At 37.6% G+C, this 18,762-nt stretch overlaps 1 protein-coding gene across 10 annotated transcripts in view; it reads right to left on the reverse strand.

The window, feature by feature from the left end:
- Nucleotides 1-820: 820 nt before the first annotated feature.
- Cr2 (complement C3d receptor 2) overlaps nt 821-18,762 on the reverse strand; it is a 37,685-nt gene continuing 19,743 nt past the window's right edge. For 8 of the 10 annotated variants that reach the window (XM_048809474.1, XM_048809473.1, XM_048809480.1 and 5 more), the window contains 14 exons: nt 18,233-18,409; nt 18,062-18,152; nt 17,710-17,786; nt 16,419-16,826; nt 15,847-16,020; nt 15,700-15,772; nt 15,258-15,340; nt 14,154-14,546; nt 12,976-13,161; nt 11,499-11,684; nt 10,838-10,861; nt 10,102-10,177; nt 4,295-4,403; nt 821-1,707 (listed from right to left, as the gene is read on the reverse strand). In XM_048809474.1, the coding sequence (XP_048665431.1) occupies nt 4,310-4,403; nt 10,102-10,177; nt 10,838-10,861; nt 11,499-11,684; nt 12,976-13,161; nt 14,154-14,546; nt 15,258-15,340; nt 15,700-15,772; nt 15,847-16,020; nt 16,419-16,826; nt 17,710-17,786; nt 18,062-18,152; nt 18,233-18,409 (2,042 nt within the window). In that variant the 3' untranslated portion in view covers nt 821-1,707; nt 4,295-4,309. The remainder of the gene's footprint in view (nt 1,708-4,294; nt 4,404-10,101; nt 10,178-10,837; nt 10,862-11,498; nt 11,685-12,975; nt 13,162-14,153; nt 14,547-15,257; nt 15,341-15,699; nt 15,773-15,846; nt 16,021-16,418; nt 16,827-17,709; nt 17,787-18,061; nt 18,153-18,232; nt 18,410-18,762) is intronic. The other 2 variants (XM_048809477.1, XM_048809476.1) reach the window with 1 other exon arrangement.

Consider the following 18,762-nt stretch of genomic DNA (forward strand, 5'->3'; position numbering starts at 1 on the left):
TCATAGAAAACAAAAAGTGGAATGGTGGTGTCCAGGAGCTGGGGAAGAAGGGAATGGGAATTTATTTTTTAGGGATATAGATTTTCAGTTTCACAAGGTAAAAAAAAAATCCTTGTGATTTGTTTTTACAAAATGTTACTACATTTAGTCCTACTGAATTGCACTTTTAAAACTGGTTAAGATGGTAAATTTCATGTTAAATGTGTGGGGTTTTTTGAACAAAACCACAATTTAAAAAAATTACAAAAAATACGCTGAACTGCATATCTCATCTAGGAAAAAGTAGAGAGAGGAAATTTGTGGTCACTGTTGAGCAGGGTTTTGTGTCACAATAGTTTAAATGACTGAACACAGAAAATTAACAGCTAGAGCTAGAGTGTGATGGGAGAGGAAAGGTGAGCTGGATAAATACAAGAGAAGGCATTGGTAGTGAGGAAGTTGAACTTGTAGGTTGAGAGTTTTTCTACAATGATCAAGTGGTGCTATCCAGAATGAATAACTTAAACCATGAACTAGGACTGTGACTGTTATTCAAGACATAACTATGTCAGTTATGCCAGGAGTTTATTGATTCTAGTCAGGTGTGGTGGCACAGGCCTGGAATCCCAGCAGCTTGGGAGACTGAGGCAGGAGGATCATGAGTTCAAAGCCAGCCTCAGCAACTTGCTGAGGCCCTGAGCAAATCAGTGAGACCCTGTCTCAAAATAAAACATAAAAAGGGCTGAGGACGTGGCTCAGTGGTTAAGAACCCCTGGGTTCAATCTCTGGTACAAAAGAAAAAAAATATTGATTCCAGAAAAACAGAATCATACAAGGCAAGTGATTTTTGTTTGTTTGTTTGTTTTGCAAATACAGTTTATTTGAATGACTAATGTACATATTAAAAATGTTCAGAAAATATCCAAAGCTTGAAATATATACCAAATCATTAGAATTAAAACTTGACTCCTATAAAAAAAAAAAAAAAAAAAAAACTTGTGCAAATTGAAATCAGTGATTATGGAAAAGGCAAAGAATATACAGTTTGTCAGAGAAACTTAAAACAAATGGGGCTAAAAGTGAAATATTTAACCACATCAGAGAAGGAAGCTACTATTAAAATAAAGCCAGTCTTTCCCCAAAGGCAGGCCCATCATAATCACAGGGCGTACTCTGTATGTGGTTTAAATAATTAAAGCCACATTAAACCCAAAGCATATGGCAACAGTAAGTACGCTGGCTACAAAAGAGGATCGGTATAGAGGCGAGGACAGCTCTTTTCAGTGCTTTGGTAAGAAGGTGACACTTCTAAAGCCATGTCCTTTTTCATTGCCACAGCCTGGCTTTAGGCAGATCACAGGGAGTCTTTGGCAAAGCCTTGCACTGCTCATGGCAGTGAACCTCAGTTCCTGTCTTTAATATCAAGCAAATTTTCTTTGATTTGCTTGGGAATAAGTACATACAAGAAGTTATTAGCTTATGAAATCACTTGACTGACGTTGAGACCACACAAAGAGACTTGCTGATCTTAAGGTGATGTCTTTCCAATGAATGTTCCATGGGATTCCAAGTCATAAACCACATGGAAATAGGTCGTTCCTGTTTAGGTGGCAGCGGTGCAACTTGATGTTCAAATAATGAGAGTGTTAATGTTTTCATTCAATTATAACCTTTAACGCCTATTAGAAGACATCATTCCATAAGACATGCTTCTTCAGAAAACAGGATCTGGAACAGATAATAATTGTATTTATGTTGATAAATGTGAATAACCCAATGAGGGAGAAATGGAAGTAATCATATCATTCTCATTCATTCATTCAACAAATGTTTATTCAATGGGTTTACTCTGGTCTCTCATGGTTTGGATTTGGAGATCTCTCTGGTATGAAGTATCCTGCTCTCCTCTTCCCTTTTTCTACAACTCTCTATTAGTAACTTTTCTTCTTCTATTACCACTATGGCTTTTCTTTACATTGCTTATGGTATTTATTCTGACCCTATGCTATATAAGTTTTATATTCCTTAAGTAATTTCCAAAAGGGCAGAAGTGGTAACTTCATTTTTTTTTGTCTTATAGGTTGTGTAGGAGAAAGCATTTTCAAGTCACTTTTGAACTTGAATTCTTGAGGTTGGCCAAGAGAATCTTTTAGTCTTGTTTTTTCTTTTTTTTCTCATCTAGGATATTATTTCATCTTGGTATTATTTGGGGATAGTATCTGTCTTTCAGGATGATAGTGAGGGCATGAAAGACGCTCAACATAAATGCCCGGGCAGAGTAAACCTTCTAGTGTTCACCCCCATTTTCTGCCTTAGATGGATCCTTTAGGGTGCCTGTCCACATTTCTGTACTCCCTATGATTTAGTCTTCAATTTTTAGTTTGCTATAAAATAGCTTCTCCATTCTCCTTAATAATCTAGAGTCTTTTCCATTCTCAGAATCAGCTGATCAATTTGCTTTCTCTTCACTGAGAAGACAAATCATCAAAGGGAATTTCCACCCATGCATTCACCACCATGCATGCACCACCAGACCTCTCATCTGCCTTCACCTGCACCTGTCTATTCTGCCTTCCCTTCTGTGACAAAGCCTTCTCCCGTAGCAGGTCAACCTCTCTGCTCAAGCAGTAGACCCTATTCCTTATAGTGCCTCCAGACGCTGCTCCAGCAAGTCTTCCCTCTTTCCTGCCATCACTTTCCCCCAGATCATTCTCATCAGCATATAGAACAGCAGCATAACAGCGATTTATCCATTCTTAAAAAATATCTCCTCTGACTTCTTCCTCTTCTTTCTACCTCTTGCTGTCGCTCCATGTATCTGGTCCTCTTTAAAGAAAAACATGTAGAAAAAGCTGTATGTATTGATATCTACAATTTATCTTCTTTCATTCTCTCATAAGGTCATGACAGTCATAATTCTGCCTGCCTACTTTCTGCCCAAACTGTTCTCATCGAGTTCATTAATAGATTTTGTGCTACTAAACCCAATGGTCAATTTCCACTGCTCATCTTTGTGACCTATCTATAGCAGTTGGTGGAGTTGGTCCCTGCTGCTTTCTTCTTTCTCCATTTGACTTCTAGAACAGCACACTCTGGGGCTCTTCTGTATCAGGGTCCTCTTCTGCTCCTTCCATCCTTTGTTGGTCCCTTCTCAACCCATATCTCCTCCCTGTTGGAGTACCCAAGGCTCAGGACCTGGGAATTTTTCTCTTCCCTAGCCTCTTACACCACCCCCACCCTTGGTGATCTTATTTAATCTCATTGTCACATACATCCACACCCAGACAAGGCCCAAATGCGTATCTCCAGGCTGGACCTATTGCCTGCAGCACAGACTTGTACCTCAGCTTGTACATTTCTCATGGTAGATGACTCATCCCCCAATGGAACTCCATTCTTCTCCCCAGTCTTGCTCTTCACATTCCCACCCACCTTAATGGCAACTCTTTCCTTTTGGTTGCTTAGGCCCAAAAGCCCTGACATCATCATCATTGCCTTGCTCTCTCTCTCTCTTATCCTGAAATAAACTGTCAGCAAATCCTATTGTTACCCTCTGAAAAATGCACATGGAATCTGGACTCTTCTCTCCAGCCTGGTGGTGGCACTCACTATTTCTTGCTTGGGTTATTGCAGCAGCCGCCTCACTGGCACCCTGACTTCCACCCTTGGCCTCCTATAGTTTCTTCTTGACATACCAGTTATGGTGTTTGTGATGCTTCTTGGCTTAAACATTTATCACGATGACCTCACATACTCTATACAATCACCCTATCCCCATCCCCTATTCCTCTAATGAGAATCAGAGACTCTAACCCCTGGTCAGTCCAGTTGAAGTCACATTGACCATCTGGCTCCAACAGGGCAGCTTACTGCCCCTTATGGCCTTTGTGCTTTCTCAGATGCTCTTCCCCATGAAGCCCCAGGGCTGGCTCCTTAATGCTCTCTACTCTTTGCTCAAATGCCATTCTCTTAGTAAAGACAAAACTCAGACCCACCATCTTCTCTCTGTCTCCTTTGCCTACTTTATTTCTCTTTATAACATTTATCTTCTTCATTCTTTCTTTCTTGGTCATTGTACTATTTAGTTATATCTTTGTTGAATGGATGAATGGACTTTTACAAAACCAGGAAGATCATTTGGCAATACAAAGTAGGTAAATTAACAATGTGCATGGTCACTAAAGATTTGTGCAAGTCAGAGCAATATATACTTAGTACTATGCTTATTGATAAAATAGCACTATGATTATTGGTAAAAAATGGAAGGAAATCTTGACATATAAATGTATAAAAATATTTAAATTTCATTAGATACCAGTTTGTCTTCTGATTAGCTTGCTGGGTTGTACGGATCAACAGAGTATACTTCTCGTGTTTCTAAATGAAGAGCTCCATCTTTAGGGCTTGTATTTGTATAATAATTGCTAAATGGAAGAAATAAGAAAAAAAGCAAAATTTTTTACTTATTAAAATGATTATTATAAATGTGTATCAGTTGTTTGCTTTCTATAAATGTAAACACATGGTAAGTACTTTGCATTGATGATTTTATTTTATTGTCTTAAATATTCTGTGAAGTAAAAACTCCCTTTTTTGCAAAGGCACATAAAAATAAATTATTTGCCAGTGTGGGAGGTGTCCATGTCAGAAGCCGACACTAGATAATTTTATCCCACATTCAGGACTCTTAGTGACTAACAATTTGACTCCAAAATTGAGTAAAAAAGTGAAAAAAAAAAAGGTTTTATTTTAGGATAGAATCATAATTTTACCCCTTTGAGACTCCATTTCCCATTCCAATTTAAAAGGAAATTTTGATATTTGATGTTTAATTCAGAATCCTTACATACTCATACAGCACTAAAATTTTTTTAACTAATTTTCAAGAGAATGTTTTTACTTTGATTCCTTGAAAGCACATATACTTTACTGTGCTCTCTCTGTGTGTGTATGTTGCTGGGGATTGAACCCTTAGGCAAGTACACTACCACTTAGCTACACCCTAGCCTCACTATTTTAGAATTAATGGAAGACAATACAATGTGATTATGCCATCAGCTAGATCTGTGAAATAAATTACTGGGTAAGAAAGATTACCATTAAGGCTGCTAAGGCTACTTACAGTATGCCACTTACAACCACATTTAAGAGGTCAGCTTATAAAAGACACATTAAAGATATTATAAAATGGTAATCTTTGGGTAAGTGTGAGACTTAGGTTTTGGTAAAATATCTTAGAAGAACAGCATAGTTTTCTTCCAATATTTAGGTGGCTTTTTAAAAATATTTAATTTTGTCACTAGAAATTCATTTTAAAATGATCACTCATCTCATTTATAAAAAGTATTCAAGGCAGCTCAAATGTTTTAATATATTAATTATTAGAAAACAAATTGAAATGGGTTAGAAAATGGAAAGTGTGAGTGACACTTAGGCATTTAGTTTAACATATATGTTTGGTTCATATTAATTAAGGCATTTAAATATGTTATATGATGTAACATGCTAATAAATAATAATATTAAGACTGGAACATTATGCATTATTTGAACCTCTAGGCATTTCCAAATTTGCAAATTTTCCTACACATGCAATGCTCCGATAGCAAACTTAATAGCATGAAGGAAAGAGATAGAGACCACATTTTCTATTTATTTAAATTTTAAATTACTCTTAGCTAAAATTATCTTCTAACTTCCTGTGAGGAAAGCCATGCAAATGATAGCCCTATTATTATTATTTTGGAGGGGGATCCTTTTTCTCTCTTGAATTCTATGAAACTACTCTCTCCTCATTTCCGTCTACCTCCATCTACCGTTTCCCTCCTGCCTTTTCAATATTACTGTCCCTCTGAGGAACTCTCTCATCCCCATTTTACCTTTTCTGTTGTTTTTGGTCTCAAGGCATCCACTGTGATGTGTCACCCACCTGAGTTCGGGCCCCTCTCTTGAGTCCTGCATAATGGCTGCCTCAGAATGCAGGCCAGAACGAAACTCATCCTCTTTCCCACAAAACCTGCCACTTTCCTCATGTAGTGAGCCACTGGGCCACCTTCACAGGAGTTTCTCTGTGTGGTCCTTCTCCCTCCATTCAGCAGATCACTAAGTCCTGGAAGTCCCATTCTTTTCATAAAGAAGATACCTCTTACATAGGTGCCACCCTCTTGACCTGCTACTTTGACCGACAGCCCAACTTGCCCCTTCTTTGGGAAGTGCAAATATGAACACCTTATTTCCCTGCCTAAAATCCTACAGGACATACTCCTGCTCTTTGTCATGGTGTGCAGGGATTTTGATAGTCTAGCTCTTCACAAACTTTCTAGATTTCCCCCAATGTCAAGTGGAACAGTAGTTCCATGGATGTTAAAGGACTATGTTGAAAAAAAAAAGTTTTGCAGTTCTATTTGTTTAGAAAAACTGCCCCAAACCAAACCAAAATGGGTTTCTTTATTGCCATACTTTGAATACTCTCATGGTCATTGTGAACCTCTGCAAGAAAAATAAACAAAAAACAAAACAAAACAAAAAAACAAAAAACCAACCAACCAACCAAACGAACAAATAAATAAATATTTATTTGTTATACATATATACATGTACATATGTATATATTTATATTTTAATCAGAAACAGTTCTATAGTGAAGAGGTGCCCACTCTGGTAAACACTACATTCTAAGTGCATCCCAATTGTAGAATGTGGCCAAACCCATGCTCAGGCCCTCCCAGGTCTACAGTAAATTGCTTAGGTTCAAGGACACCATCAATATGTTATTTCAGTGCAACCTCTTCATGTCCATTACCTGTACTAGGTTATACAGCTGTGAACAATGGCATCAAATGGCACTGGTTGCCCAGGAAATGATAGAACCTACGGGGCTTGGCATGCTAAAGTAATTTTTCTGGGTATTTTGGGTGATGCATTTGGGGCAGCATGACTTAGTCATCCCTAATCCAAAGTTATCTGAGACTTGATGAGACATCATCTGGTTATCTTCCCTAACACTATCATGTATGGAGACTCAAGAACCTATGCATACAAAGAAGTCTCTAATGCCTGATGGTATGTTATGTTGTTGCTAAAAATGTATCCTTTGCAGATATCAGTATTCTGTTATTTCCACAAGGTTTGGGGGCTCTCTGATGTCACACCTCCACGTAAATCTATGCCATCTTTAATTTCAATCACTACCACATGTACTATTTCCAAGTCATGTCAGACTGGTTATATGATCCTTACAATATATGATGGGAAGTCAAGCTCCTAGGCTGTTATTCAAACTGCTCCTTCTATCTGGAATACTTTTTTCTTTTTGTCTCTCTTAAGTCTCACCTGAAACAGCTTCTTCACTATGAAACTGTTTCTGATTAAAATTTCCAAGTATTGACCATTTGCTTTGTGTTCTACCAAATATCCCATAATTCAACATGACAACACTACATTCTTGTTGATTTGCAAGCTTGCTTCTCAGCCAGACTGATATCTTCACCCTCTTATTTTCCCTCCCCCTCCTCTTCTCTCCTTTTCTTCTTCTTTCCTCTCTCTCCTTCTCCTCTTCCTCCTCCTCTTCTGTTCTGGGGTTTGAACGCAGGAATAGTGTACCACTGAGTTACACCCCCAGTCTCTTTTTAATTTTCATTTTGAGACGGGGTTTCACTAAGTTGCTAAGGATGTCCTCCAACTTGAGACCCTCCTGCCTCAGCTTCCTGAGTTGCTGGGATTACAGGCAGGTACCACTGTGCTCAGCCAGACTTTGATCTTAATGATACAGCCCATGACTTGTGATTCTAGTCTAGTGTGGGACTAAGACATAGGAGGTACTCAGAAGTTACTGCATAATAAAAGAACAAATGGTCATGGTCATTATCTCTCATCATATCACTTCTATTTCTTTAACATTATTGATTAAAAATTTAAAAAGACACAGCAACATATGGAACAGTCTATTCTGAAATTGCTGATATTCTTTAACTTAACACATTGAGCAATAAAGACCAAAATAAGTAAATAAAAATATACAGCAAGGGGCTGGGCTTGTGGCTCAGCAGTAGAGCACTTGCCTAGCGTGTGCGAGGTGCTGGGTTCCATCCTCAGCACCACATAAAAAAAAATAAAATAAAATAAAGGTATTGTGTCCAACTACAACTAAAAAATTTTAAAAAAATGTACAGCAAGTGGAAATCATGACAATAATAATGATTTGTAGAACATGCCTTTACTAACTTGATAACTCACAAAAAACCTGTTAAAATGAATAATTGTATTAGGATAAAGATTCCTAGATATCATTTGAAATTAATTATGTCAGAGCCAAAATGATTTTATTTACAAAAGCAATAAAAAGGATATTTAGATAATTTAAATTTATGTAATTATGAGGTGAACTATTAAATTTTGACTGATAGATTTTTTAAAAAAATATCAAAATCTATGTTTCTGGAAGGAAACTGTGAATACTAATACTTTTTTCTTGGGGCTATGGTTATGGTTGTATATAAGTAGTTCTATAACCTATCTGCAAAAATAAATGGAAAAAAATTTAAAGAGGGAGAAAATTGAAATCTCAGAAAAACTTTTATAATGCTATAATTCTTAATAGAGTAGTTCTGGCTCCTAGAGACAGGCAGATCAGCAGAACACCATCTATTTTCCACATCTCTATCATGTGTCTCTGACGTAACTCGCAGCTGACATAATAATTAAATATTAATTATTTAATTATTATGTAAATAATTACACTACCTGGTAAAAAGCACTACAAAACATTGGGTAAGGAGGGATGTTCCTCAAAACAGGCTTTCAAAGAATTGACTACACAGAAAAGGAATGCAAGTGGGGTTACATCGACCACCAGGCCACAAAATAAATTCCAGTTGGATTCAGATGTTATAAAACAAAAGTAAAATGTAAAGGTATGTCTAGTTTCTGGATAAGAAAACACAAAAAAATAGAAATCTAGTATTTATGCAAACAGAAAAATAATTTAGTCAAAGAAAAGATGACTTGACTGTGGGAAAATTGTTTTTTGACTCTTATACCTAACTTTTCTCAACATTAAATACTGAATTCCTGAAAAATCATAATTGGGCTTAAGGTTTTCCTGACCTGAGCCAAATCTATATGGAAACAAATGGAGAGACCTAGTATGTTTCTGAACAAGAGAACATGAAAGAGGCCAATTTCTCAGAAATTCCTCTACAGACTTAAATGCAATCATAACACTTGATTGATAACAATTTCAAAAACTGCCTGTAAGAAAAAAACAGAATACAGAGGGAAGCCCCCAAAATTGTATTAGAGATCCTTTATCAGATATTATAGCAGCATAATACAGTTTATATTAATTAAAAACAAATTATTTTCGATGAAAGAATAGACAAATCAATGAAGCAGGAAAAGAGGTTGAGAAACACAACACATCCAGACACATTAATTATTTGATATATAATCAAGTTAGAAATTTCTGGAAAGTCATTTGACAATATTTGTTAAACATATTAAATATTCATATACTTATCCCTACTAATTCTAAAAATTTAAATTTATCCTAAAGAAATTAGCAGATGAGGAAAACAGTTTATCCAAAGATTTTCTTCCTATCTTATTATCAAAACAAATGTATATACAATAAAATTGTTGCAAAGCATGAATACACAGAATAGAATAATAGGCTCTTAAGTAACTAAAAAAAACAAGATTTAAGGATGTGAAAAATATATACATTCGTCTAAATGGAAATCAAATTAAGATGAGATACTATAATGCCATAATTTCAGTTTAAAAAGCAAAAAAGAAAAAAAAATATAAGAGAAATATTTGATAGGAATAGACCAAAATATCTGCAGCTGTTACCACTGGCATTTTGCTTTGTTTTGTTTTTCTTTCTGATCCCTAGATTTTGCACAGTGTACTATCTAAATAAACATCATTCTACAAAATGAGCTGTGTGCGGGGGATCTTTTAAGTTCTTACAGAAGGGTCTTCCTTCTATATATCACCAGATCCCTCCTTACAGTTGTCACATTGCAATGTTCACTTCAAACAATGGGTGCTTCTGTGTTCAGTTTCAGACAAGAAGCTAAGACCTGTTGTGCATTTTGATCAACCATGCAATTGAACTTACTGTTCTCTGTACTTAAGTATCATGTATAAGGAGACACCAACCAAGAAGAGAGCAAGTACTGAACCTGCCACGATACCTAGGGGAAAAAGCAGTGACCATCAAATGCCAGGAAGACATGACCTATACCGTTATGGACTGATTGTGGGGCCTACGCTGAGTGTTTTATGCTTAAGAAGTATTAAAAAGTTTTATATTTTATTATATTTAAATTTTCTCAACCATAAACATTGAGGTCCTGAATAAGTCATAACTGGGCCTAAAGTTTTTCTGATTTGAGCCAGTCCACGTTTTATCTAAACAGAAAGCATGATATCACAAGGTTCCAGACAACTTTCTATTGGGTTTTTCTGTTCCTTTCAGTTTTATTAGTAACATTGTCACTGAGGTGAAATTAGGAGCCCAGGACACCAGGATGCCATGATTTTTGCATAACAACATTTGACTCTCAGTTCTTTTTTGCTAGAGCAGAATTTTTTTCAAAAGTACCAAATCATGCAAAAGACCAAGGGGTAATGAAAGCAAAACTTTCATTTTAAAAAGCAGGAATAGTTGGCTATTTAAATTACTTATGCAACTCTATCCAAAGGGATATTTTGTAATATGACATACACATTAAAATAGGATCGTATCCAATAAATTGAAATGAAAAAATATTAATGGACTATAGGGCATCTAATTTTATAAGTATTTATAAAAGACAATAAGAGATTTTCTTCAAGTATTTAAGAAAACTTACCAGAAAGAAGAGGAGCAAATGAACCTAAGGAGAATATAAAATCATGAAATATCAGTCTAATAGTATAATTCCATGTAACCCAAGTCCCATTAACCTCTGGCAATGTACCAGAAGTCAGCTCCCTTCCAAGTCTATTTATTATAGATTGGATTCCTGAGTTGGACCCACTCTTTTATCATGTGACAATTCACTGGATTTTTTTTTTCACCTAAATTAGGTAGGTTGGGAAATTCACCAACAAGTAACAAAACAATATACTCAACTTTGTTATTAACGATTTCTCAGAATTGAATGCAAACATGAACAGTTCTAACAGGTTAGTTAACATGTTTTTGGAGCTCTTGTCAAATTGGCAAGCACTTATAAATCGAAATTAAGCAAGGAGGGAAATCACTGCTACAACTCTTTTCCAAATGGAAGGCTGTTAGTTTGCATTTTTCTCCTCTTAATGTTTCCCTCTTTTTCTTTTATTTACTTCCTGCATCCTCAGAAATCTGTGCTTTTTCTAGAATAGACCACTGGCTTCAAGTTCATTGTTATTGTACCACTGGTCACAGACCTATGTCAATTGAAAGCCCTGCGGTCTCCAACATTGAGGCAGACACTTCATGGTCTCTCTCCATGGGCCAGATGCAAGTAGCAGTGAAGCTTTAGCACTTACGGGATGTACAGACAGCCAGGGGAGGGTTCCACTGGTGGTCGCCTTGGCACTGGCTCTGAGGGCTGCCCTCCAGGGTATAACCATCTTCACACTCCATAGTTACGACAGCTCCATACTGATACATCTTTCCAGGCTCCAGTCCCTTCTGGATTCCATTCATATTCTCGGTGAAGTTACAGTTTACCTCTGCAATTAAAGGAATCAGACTGAAGTAGAGTCATACTTTGTCCCTTTACTAAGAAAGAAGCAACTCCATTTTTTTTAAAAAAAATATTTTTTTAGTTATACATGGACACAATATCTTTATTTTGTTTATTTATTTTTATGTGGTGCGGAGGATTGAACCCAGTGCCTCACATGTGAGAGGTAAGCACTCTGCCACTGAGCCACAGCCTCAGTCCCAAGAAGCAACTCCTTTTACTGGAAAGGTTATGAAACTACCTTATTTCATTGTCAGTAAGCAACGCTTCATTGAAATAGCAAACAGCAATATTTCAGGTATAGTCTCTTAGGATCAGCTGTCAGTCTTAATAATCACCAGGTAATTTAAGTCAGATTGTTTTCTTTCTTTTTGCTTCCATATGGGATCATTCTAAAGGCTTCTTAGAGAAAAGATGAAGGCTGAATGGGTAATATTAAATATTTTGAATTATTGGCTTATTTTCCTACTCCCCATCTTACTCTCTAATTCATACTGGTATGTTTTCTCATTTTTCTTTCACCTTTCCAGTGTAGAGGTCAATAGTGTAAAATCTTAGATTTGAATTCTGATTCTCCTACTTGCTAGTTGCCTGACTTTGAGTAAGTTATAAATCTCTCCAACCCACTGGAGCCTCATCTATAAAACAGGGATAATAATGGCCCCAAACTTCTATGGATCTCAGGAAGATTGATCTTATGAGGTTGTGCATGTAAAGTGCTCTGCACAGTGTCTGGCATATAGTAAAATGTGTTCAGCAACATTAGATATTAATTTACTATTCATACTTCATATGCAATGTTTTTGATAGCAAAGATGACTTTCTGAAGATTTTTATAAAAAAATTTACCCGTAATCCCATGACCACCCAGAGGAAATATGCTCAAAAGACCATCATATTTTTTATTGGTGTTTTATCAAAATATTTTATCATAACTGTAACCAGAGCATAGATACAATCTGTGCTTAAGTTTAATCATGAAAACTCTTCAACTTTCTGTATGTGAAGGATTACATTTGTGGTCATTTACCACATAGACTATAGCCTAAGCCATTTTTCTGAGTTTGAAACATTCATGTTAATTAATGTATTAATCCAATTAAGTGCATTTAATTAAATGATCCATTTAATAGCATTTCATTGGCTATTCTAAGTTGAACATAGAACATTTCAACAGTTCAACTATTCTAAGTTGAACATAGAAAATATCTATTTGGAACAAACTGATTTACTAAGATCAAAAAAAAAAAAAAGAAAAGAAAAAATAGACAAAGTACCTTTACAGTAAGGGGCAGGGTGACTCCAGGTTCCCTCATATGTGCAGACAAGGAACTCCTCTCCCACCAGCAGATAGCCTTGGTCACAGCTGTACAGGACTGACATTCCAGCAGCAAACTCAGCTTTATTTCCACCAGTATGAGACCCATTGGCGATGGTAGGTGGAGGCTGACACTCTAAGAAAGCTTAGAGATCAATAAGGAAGGACTTAATTCGACATAGAGAAATACCAGACAGCACTATCTTAAGTGATAACAGTGCAGAAAGGCAATCGGCCATAAGCCGGTTAATTGGTAACCAGAAACATTCATTCCAACCAGACCAAGCATCACTGGACAGAAATGTATAACTCCTACCTACCTCATAGATGATCTAAGGAAAAGTAACAAAGGAAGATATTGAAACATCAGTGGCTATAATCCACAGTTGTAATCTGTCAACCAAGAGAATTCTCTTCTTTTTCCTCTACCTAGCAAATAGGCTGGAGTCTAAGGATCACACATCCAATGCCGTTAGGAACTAGGAAGTGAGTCTCTGTGTGATAAATCAGAGATCCCCTATCCTTTCAAAAGTGGCAATTGCTGTGGATGTCACTATTTGCAGGTTCACTAATTTTCTTGGGCAACAGAGATGGGTTTCTCGTAAAATAAGACTACTGTGTTGGCCACAGAGAAGTTCTGGGGTCCTGAATTCATTTGGGTCGCTCATTGGCAGTCTCTGCTGTAGATAATCACTGACAGGAATAAAGCTCCCAATGACAACTAAAATTATAAGAAAGATAATTTGGTGGTCTGAAGGCCAGCTTCACTCTTTGGAACACCTACAGTTCTCCTTCTGGTTGGTATGACAGCCTTAAATATCAAATTATCAAGCAACATTACAGTCAAACATTAGCCAAAAAATATCTGTGTATTTTTCCTATTTTAAATTCATAAGAATAAGAAATTTGGAGCCTCAATTAATTTGGAAGTTAACTTTTGTCCTTTCATATAGTATTGCTCTACACATTGAAAACAGAAAGAGGGAAAAGCCTCATTGAGAAGGAAAATCAGATATCTTGTCGAACAATACAACCGCCTTAGCTTTTAAATGCTTTCCCCTAGCCAGAATGGCAAGTGCATATTCAAAAACCTTTATTTTGTACAATATCCATATTTTATTCCTTAAAGGAACCTACCTTTTTTGAAACAAGTCGGTACCCCTGGTACCCAGGTGTTATCTGTATGACACCTTATCAAGTGACTTCCTTTCATGATGAAGCCGGGATTGCAGGCAACATACAATAGGTCATTGTGGGAATATGCAGAACGAGTTTTGTTGAGCTTGTATCCATGTTTGATTTCTGGGTTAGGGCAGTGAGTTACAGGCGGAGACTGTAGGCACCGTGGGGGAGGTTCACTCCAAGACCCATGTCCTAGAGAATCATTTCCGCACTGTAAAATTTTCTTCCCCAGAAGATAGAATCCTTGGTCACATTCATAAGAGACTTCAATTCCATACAGAAAGTGCTCTGCCATCATGCCCGTGTGCCTCCCGTTGTCAATCTTAGGTGGAGGGGGACAGTGAATAGCTGCAGGAGAAATTTAGAGGATTCAACTTCAGTGGATCCATCACAATGACGATTTTCATTCAGTACAGGTGACACTATACAACTGCATTACACCTCACATAACTAAAATTATTTAACTTTTGGAAGTAGGATTATGCTTTTTGTTAAACATCTTCATTAAAAGTTGTGACGAGTAATACATACTTGTTCCAAAAAATTCAGAAAAGTATTAAGATAGAAAGAAATACAACTATGTTCTTATGGCCTAGAAATAGGAGCTACAGTTTTTAAAAATAGTTTATATATTTTATAAATATATGGCAAATACTCACTTTCTATTATTTGTTTCCTAGTGCAAGGGTTGATAAAACACTGAAAGTTTGGTTTTTTTGGTACTAGGGATTGAACCCAAGGGCGCTTAACCACTAAGCCACATCCCCAGTCCTTTTTATTTTTTATTTTAAGACAGGCTCTTGCTAAATTGCTTAGAACCTCACTAAATTGCTGAGGGCTGGCTTTGAACTTGTGATCCTCCTGCCTCAGCCTTCCTAGCCTCAGGGATTACAAGTGTGCACTACTATGCTTAACTCAAACACTGATAGATTTTCTATTACCTTACATATACACTGAGGGAGAATCATAAATAAATGAAATCTCTTCAGTGGCCTTCCCTCTCTAACCCGCTATGTACACAGGTAGTTTTGTGGGTTTTTTTTTTTTTTTCGAATTTACCTTTACATTGTGGAATCTTCTGGAACCAAACCCCATTCTTAGCATCTTGACATTTCTTATAAGCATGTCCAGTCAACCGGTACCTAGTGAGAGACAGAATATAATACATTACCTTTTTCCAAAAATCACACTTCTGCAACTGGGCTTCTTCAAACTATAGATACAGAGGCACTTCCAAATAGGAACTTTGGCGGAGGAAGCTAGAACTCTTGATTTGTAAATAAAGAAAACTACTTTAGACTTAAAAACCCTGTAAAGCTCTTCCCATTTCAAGAAAGCATAGAAACTCAGAGTCGCTAGTTAGACCACCACAACCTAATGCTCTCTGTGGGTGTAACAAGGAGGAACCTGTAAAGGAACTCATCAAGAAAAGCTGTGGGCAGAGTGAGCGAGCAAACCCAAGGCAGACCCCTTTACTCAGAACGGACTACCTCACACTCACCCGTCTTGACAGGCCGTGTTCACTAGTTCCACATGTGCCTCAGCTGGAAGCGTTGTCACATCCCTACATGCTTCTGGGGGAGCACAATTGGAATTATTCATAGATACTTCATCTCAAAGAGAAAGACAACTCAGGAACTGAAAGTACCTTCACATCGTGGAGTGGGACTCCAGTGTCCTGAAGGCATACACTGAATGGATTTGTTTCCCACAAGCATGTAGCCAGGGTCACAAGTGTAGTCTACAGTCGTCCCCGGGACAAAGAGGACCATATTTCCACCTGTATGCCGACCGTGATGGAGCCCAGAAGGAGGCTGGCATCCTGAGGAGAAAGCTCCCCACATAAACACCAATACAGAGGAATTCGACTCCAAAATTGTAAGTATGCAACATTTGACAACAGACAATCTAAAACTTGGAAGCCGAGGATCAGAAAGCTGTCATTCATCACTGAATGCTTTCTACTCTTGTAAAAGAACAAGTCCCATTAAAAAAAAATCCCTCTCATTATCTACCCTGACTATATCCTAGATCTAAGGGGGCATTTGTATGAAGAATACATACAACACACATAGAACATTCTTTCGCAGAATCGAAGGAATGGGAAAGTAATTCATGCTCCCTTGGCTTTTTCTACAACTCTAGTATTGAGTGGGAGTAATAAACAAAAAAGTAAGTAAATACCTTTTTTTTTTTTCTAAATCCCCATTGGGTTTTTACCTTTTTCACAAACTGGTTTTTCAGGATCCCAGATATCATTGTCTTTGCAACGAATCTGACCACTACCCTTCAAAGTATATCCATTATTACACTTGAAGGTCACAGTGTCATTGTAGAAATATGGGGCTGGCTTTATGGATGTCTTGACTCCATTTTCAATGATGACTTCTGAGCACTGGACAGCAGGGAGGGAAAGTTTACAGAGAGGAGCGGGGCCACTCCAGGTGCCTCTCTCTCGATCAGTGCTTGTACACCGGATGGTGCGCTCCCCAATGAGGTTGAATTGGACTCCTTTCTCTGGCCCGGGGTTACACGTATAAGTGATTATGGTTCCATATGGAACGTCTTCGGAGGAACTCCCTGTGTGTATCCCATTGTAGATAACAGGGGGTGGTGGGCAGGTGATTTCTAGAGAGATGAAAAGATACTGTAGAAGTCTCTTTCAGACAACAAAGAATATTAGCAAAGCAGGTTGTGACGCTGTCATTTCCCAGAGGCTATGGATGAATTTTCATGGTGTTATTTCAAAGTTCATTATGGATATAAAACTTAAGCAGTTTCACAGGAAAGAAAATCTTTATTGAAAGTGAACATACCGATCGATATCAAATTATGAGGCAGAAAGACCCAGTAGTCACTTGCTAATTAAAGGAAGAATTCTTTGAACATAGCCGATGGGAGGACAAAAGGTACAGGTGATAGAATTATGCTTTTTTGAGTGCTTCGTGCTGAGGTGATACAATAGTACAGTTGGCTAAGAGTATCTATTGTTGGCTGAGTGCCTATTTTGTGACTAGCAGTTTTTCCATCCAGAAAATAGGGTTAGTATCATTTAATTCCAATAATTCTGAAGTCTATAGTTTGATGCCAGTTTTACAGATGAGAGACTAGAGCTTTAGAGAAGCTACATAAATTGCCCAAGGTCATACAGCTATTAAGCAGTGGGAACAGAATCTGACTTCAGATCTGACACCCATCTCCTGTTCTCTTCACTAAACCACAGTTATCCCATGTTAAAGATGGAGGTTCACACATTCATCACTCTCATTATTCTCATAATCCTAAATCACAAAAGAGAATCAGCAACTGAATACATTCAGTTTAGGTGACTGAAGTAGGCAACAGTGACAACAGAAAGACATGGCAAAGCTATGCCACTGTAACCATTGGCAGAATTGACAGAATGGAATCTAATGCACTAGTCCCCACGGCATGGCCTGAAACCGAAATCTCCCAAGAAACACATAGATGGCCCATCACTTCAGATTCTCTGTCATTTTTTGCCACTCACCTTTACAAAGACGAATCTCCATATACCAAGGAACTGTACCTTCACACAGTTGATAAGCATTCTCACTTAACCGGTACCTAGAGATAAAGAGTCACATCATTTGGCCATCTGCTGACCACTAAGCTAAGTGAGAACTATTGGCTTTAAGGCAGATTTGTTCCTTTCAGAACAAGAAGTGATAGAAGCAACAGCAACAAAAATGTAGCCAGGGTCAGTGCCATCTATCCATTGCATAGTTTCTATGCAAGGACAAATAGCGTGATCAACTCTGCAGGAACACGGAACAGGGAAGGACCTTTGAGATAAACTCTTACATAGTAGTATGCACTACTAAGTCAGAGCCTTCACTCACCCTTCACCGCAAGAAGAGTAAACAGCTGGTCTAATAAACGCATTCTGAGGTTTTTCAAAGAGTTGCGGTCCTTTCGGTTTACACTCCGCCACTAGGAAAGTAGACGAGGGGGAGACATCAACACAAGGTAGTCTTAAAAACAGCAAAACATCTGCATTGGAGGCTTGGTACCTCTGCACTGAGGGGTAGTGGGTGTCCACTTTCCTTCCGAGGTGCAGTTTAAGTATTCTTCTCCTACCAGCACATAGCCAGGATTACAGCTATATTTTATGGAGGTCCCAGGGTCAAAGCGGACCAGGCGTCTATCTTCTCTTTGCCCATTGAGGATTGTAGGAGGTGGCTGGCATTCTAAAGCAAAGGAAAACACAAAACAATTGCTTTAAGATAACAACAGAAACTGAGCCAAAAAAAAAAAAAATTGACATTAATGCTACAATTGCACTCTGGAAGCAGCTGTGTGGCACGAGCGTATCTTGCAACCCAGTTTGGGGTAATTTTAGATCATTGCTTCTCAGTCATGTTTTCTTGTCTGTACTTAGGCAGCTGAAGATCCTGTTCAGTTCCTGCTTGGTCTAACTCCTCTCCTGTTTCTTCCTTCTTAAGGAACCATCTTGGATGCTTTTATGGGAGATTCTGATATATCCCTGGGTGAGGGCTTTGATGACTTCCCTTTTAAGAAACATTGTTAAGACAAACAAGTG

The sequence above is a fragment of the Marmota marmota genome, unplaced genomic scaffold, assembly GCF_001458135.2.
Source record: "Marmota marmota marmota unplaced genomic scaffold, marMar, whole genome shotgun sequence".
NCBI classification, from domain to species: domain Eukaryota; kingdom Metazoa; phylum Chordata; class Mammalia; order Rodentia; family Sciuridae; genus Marmota; species Marmota marmota.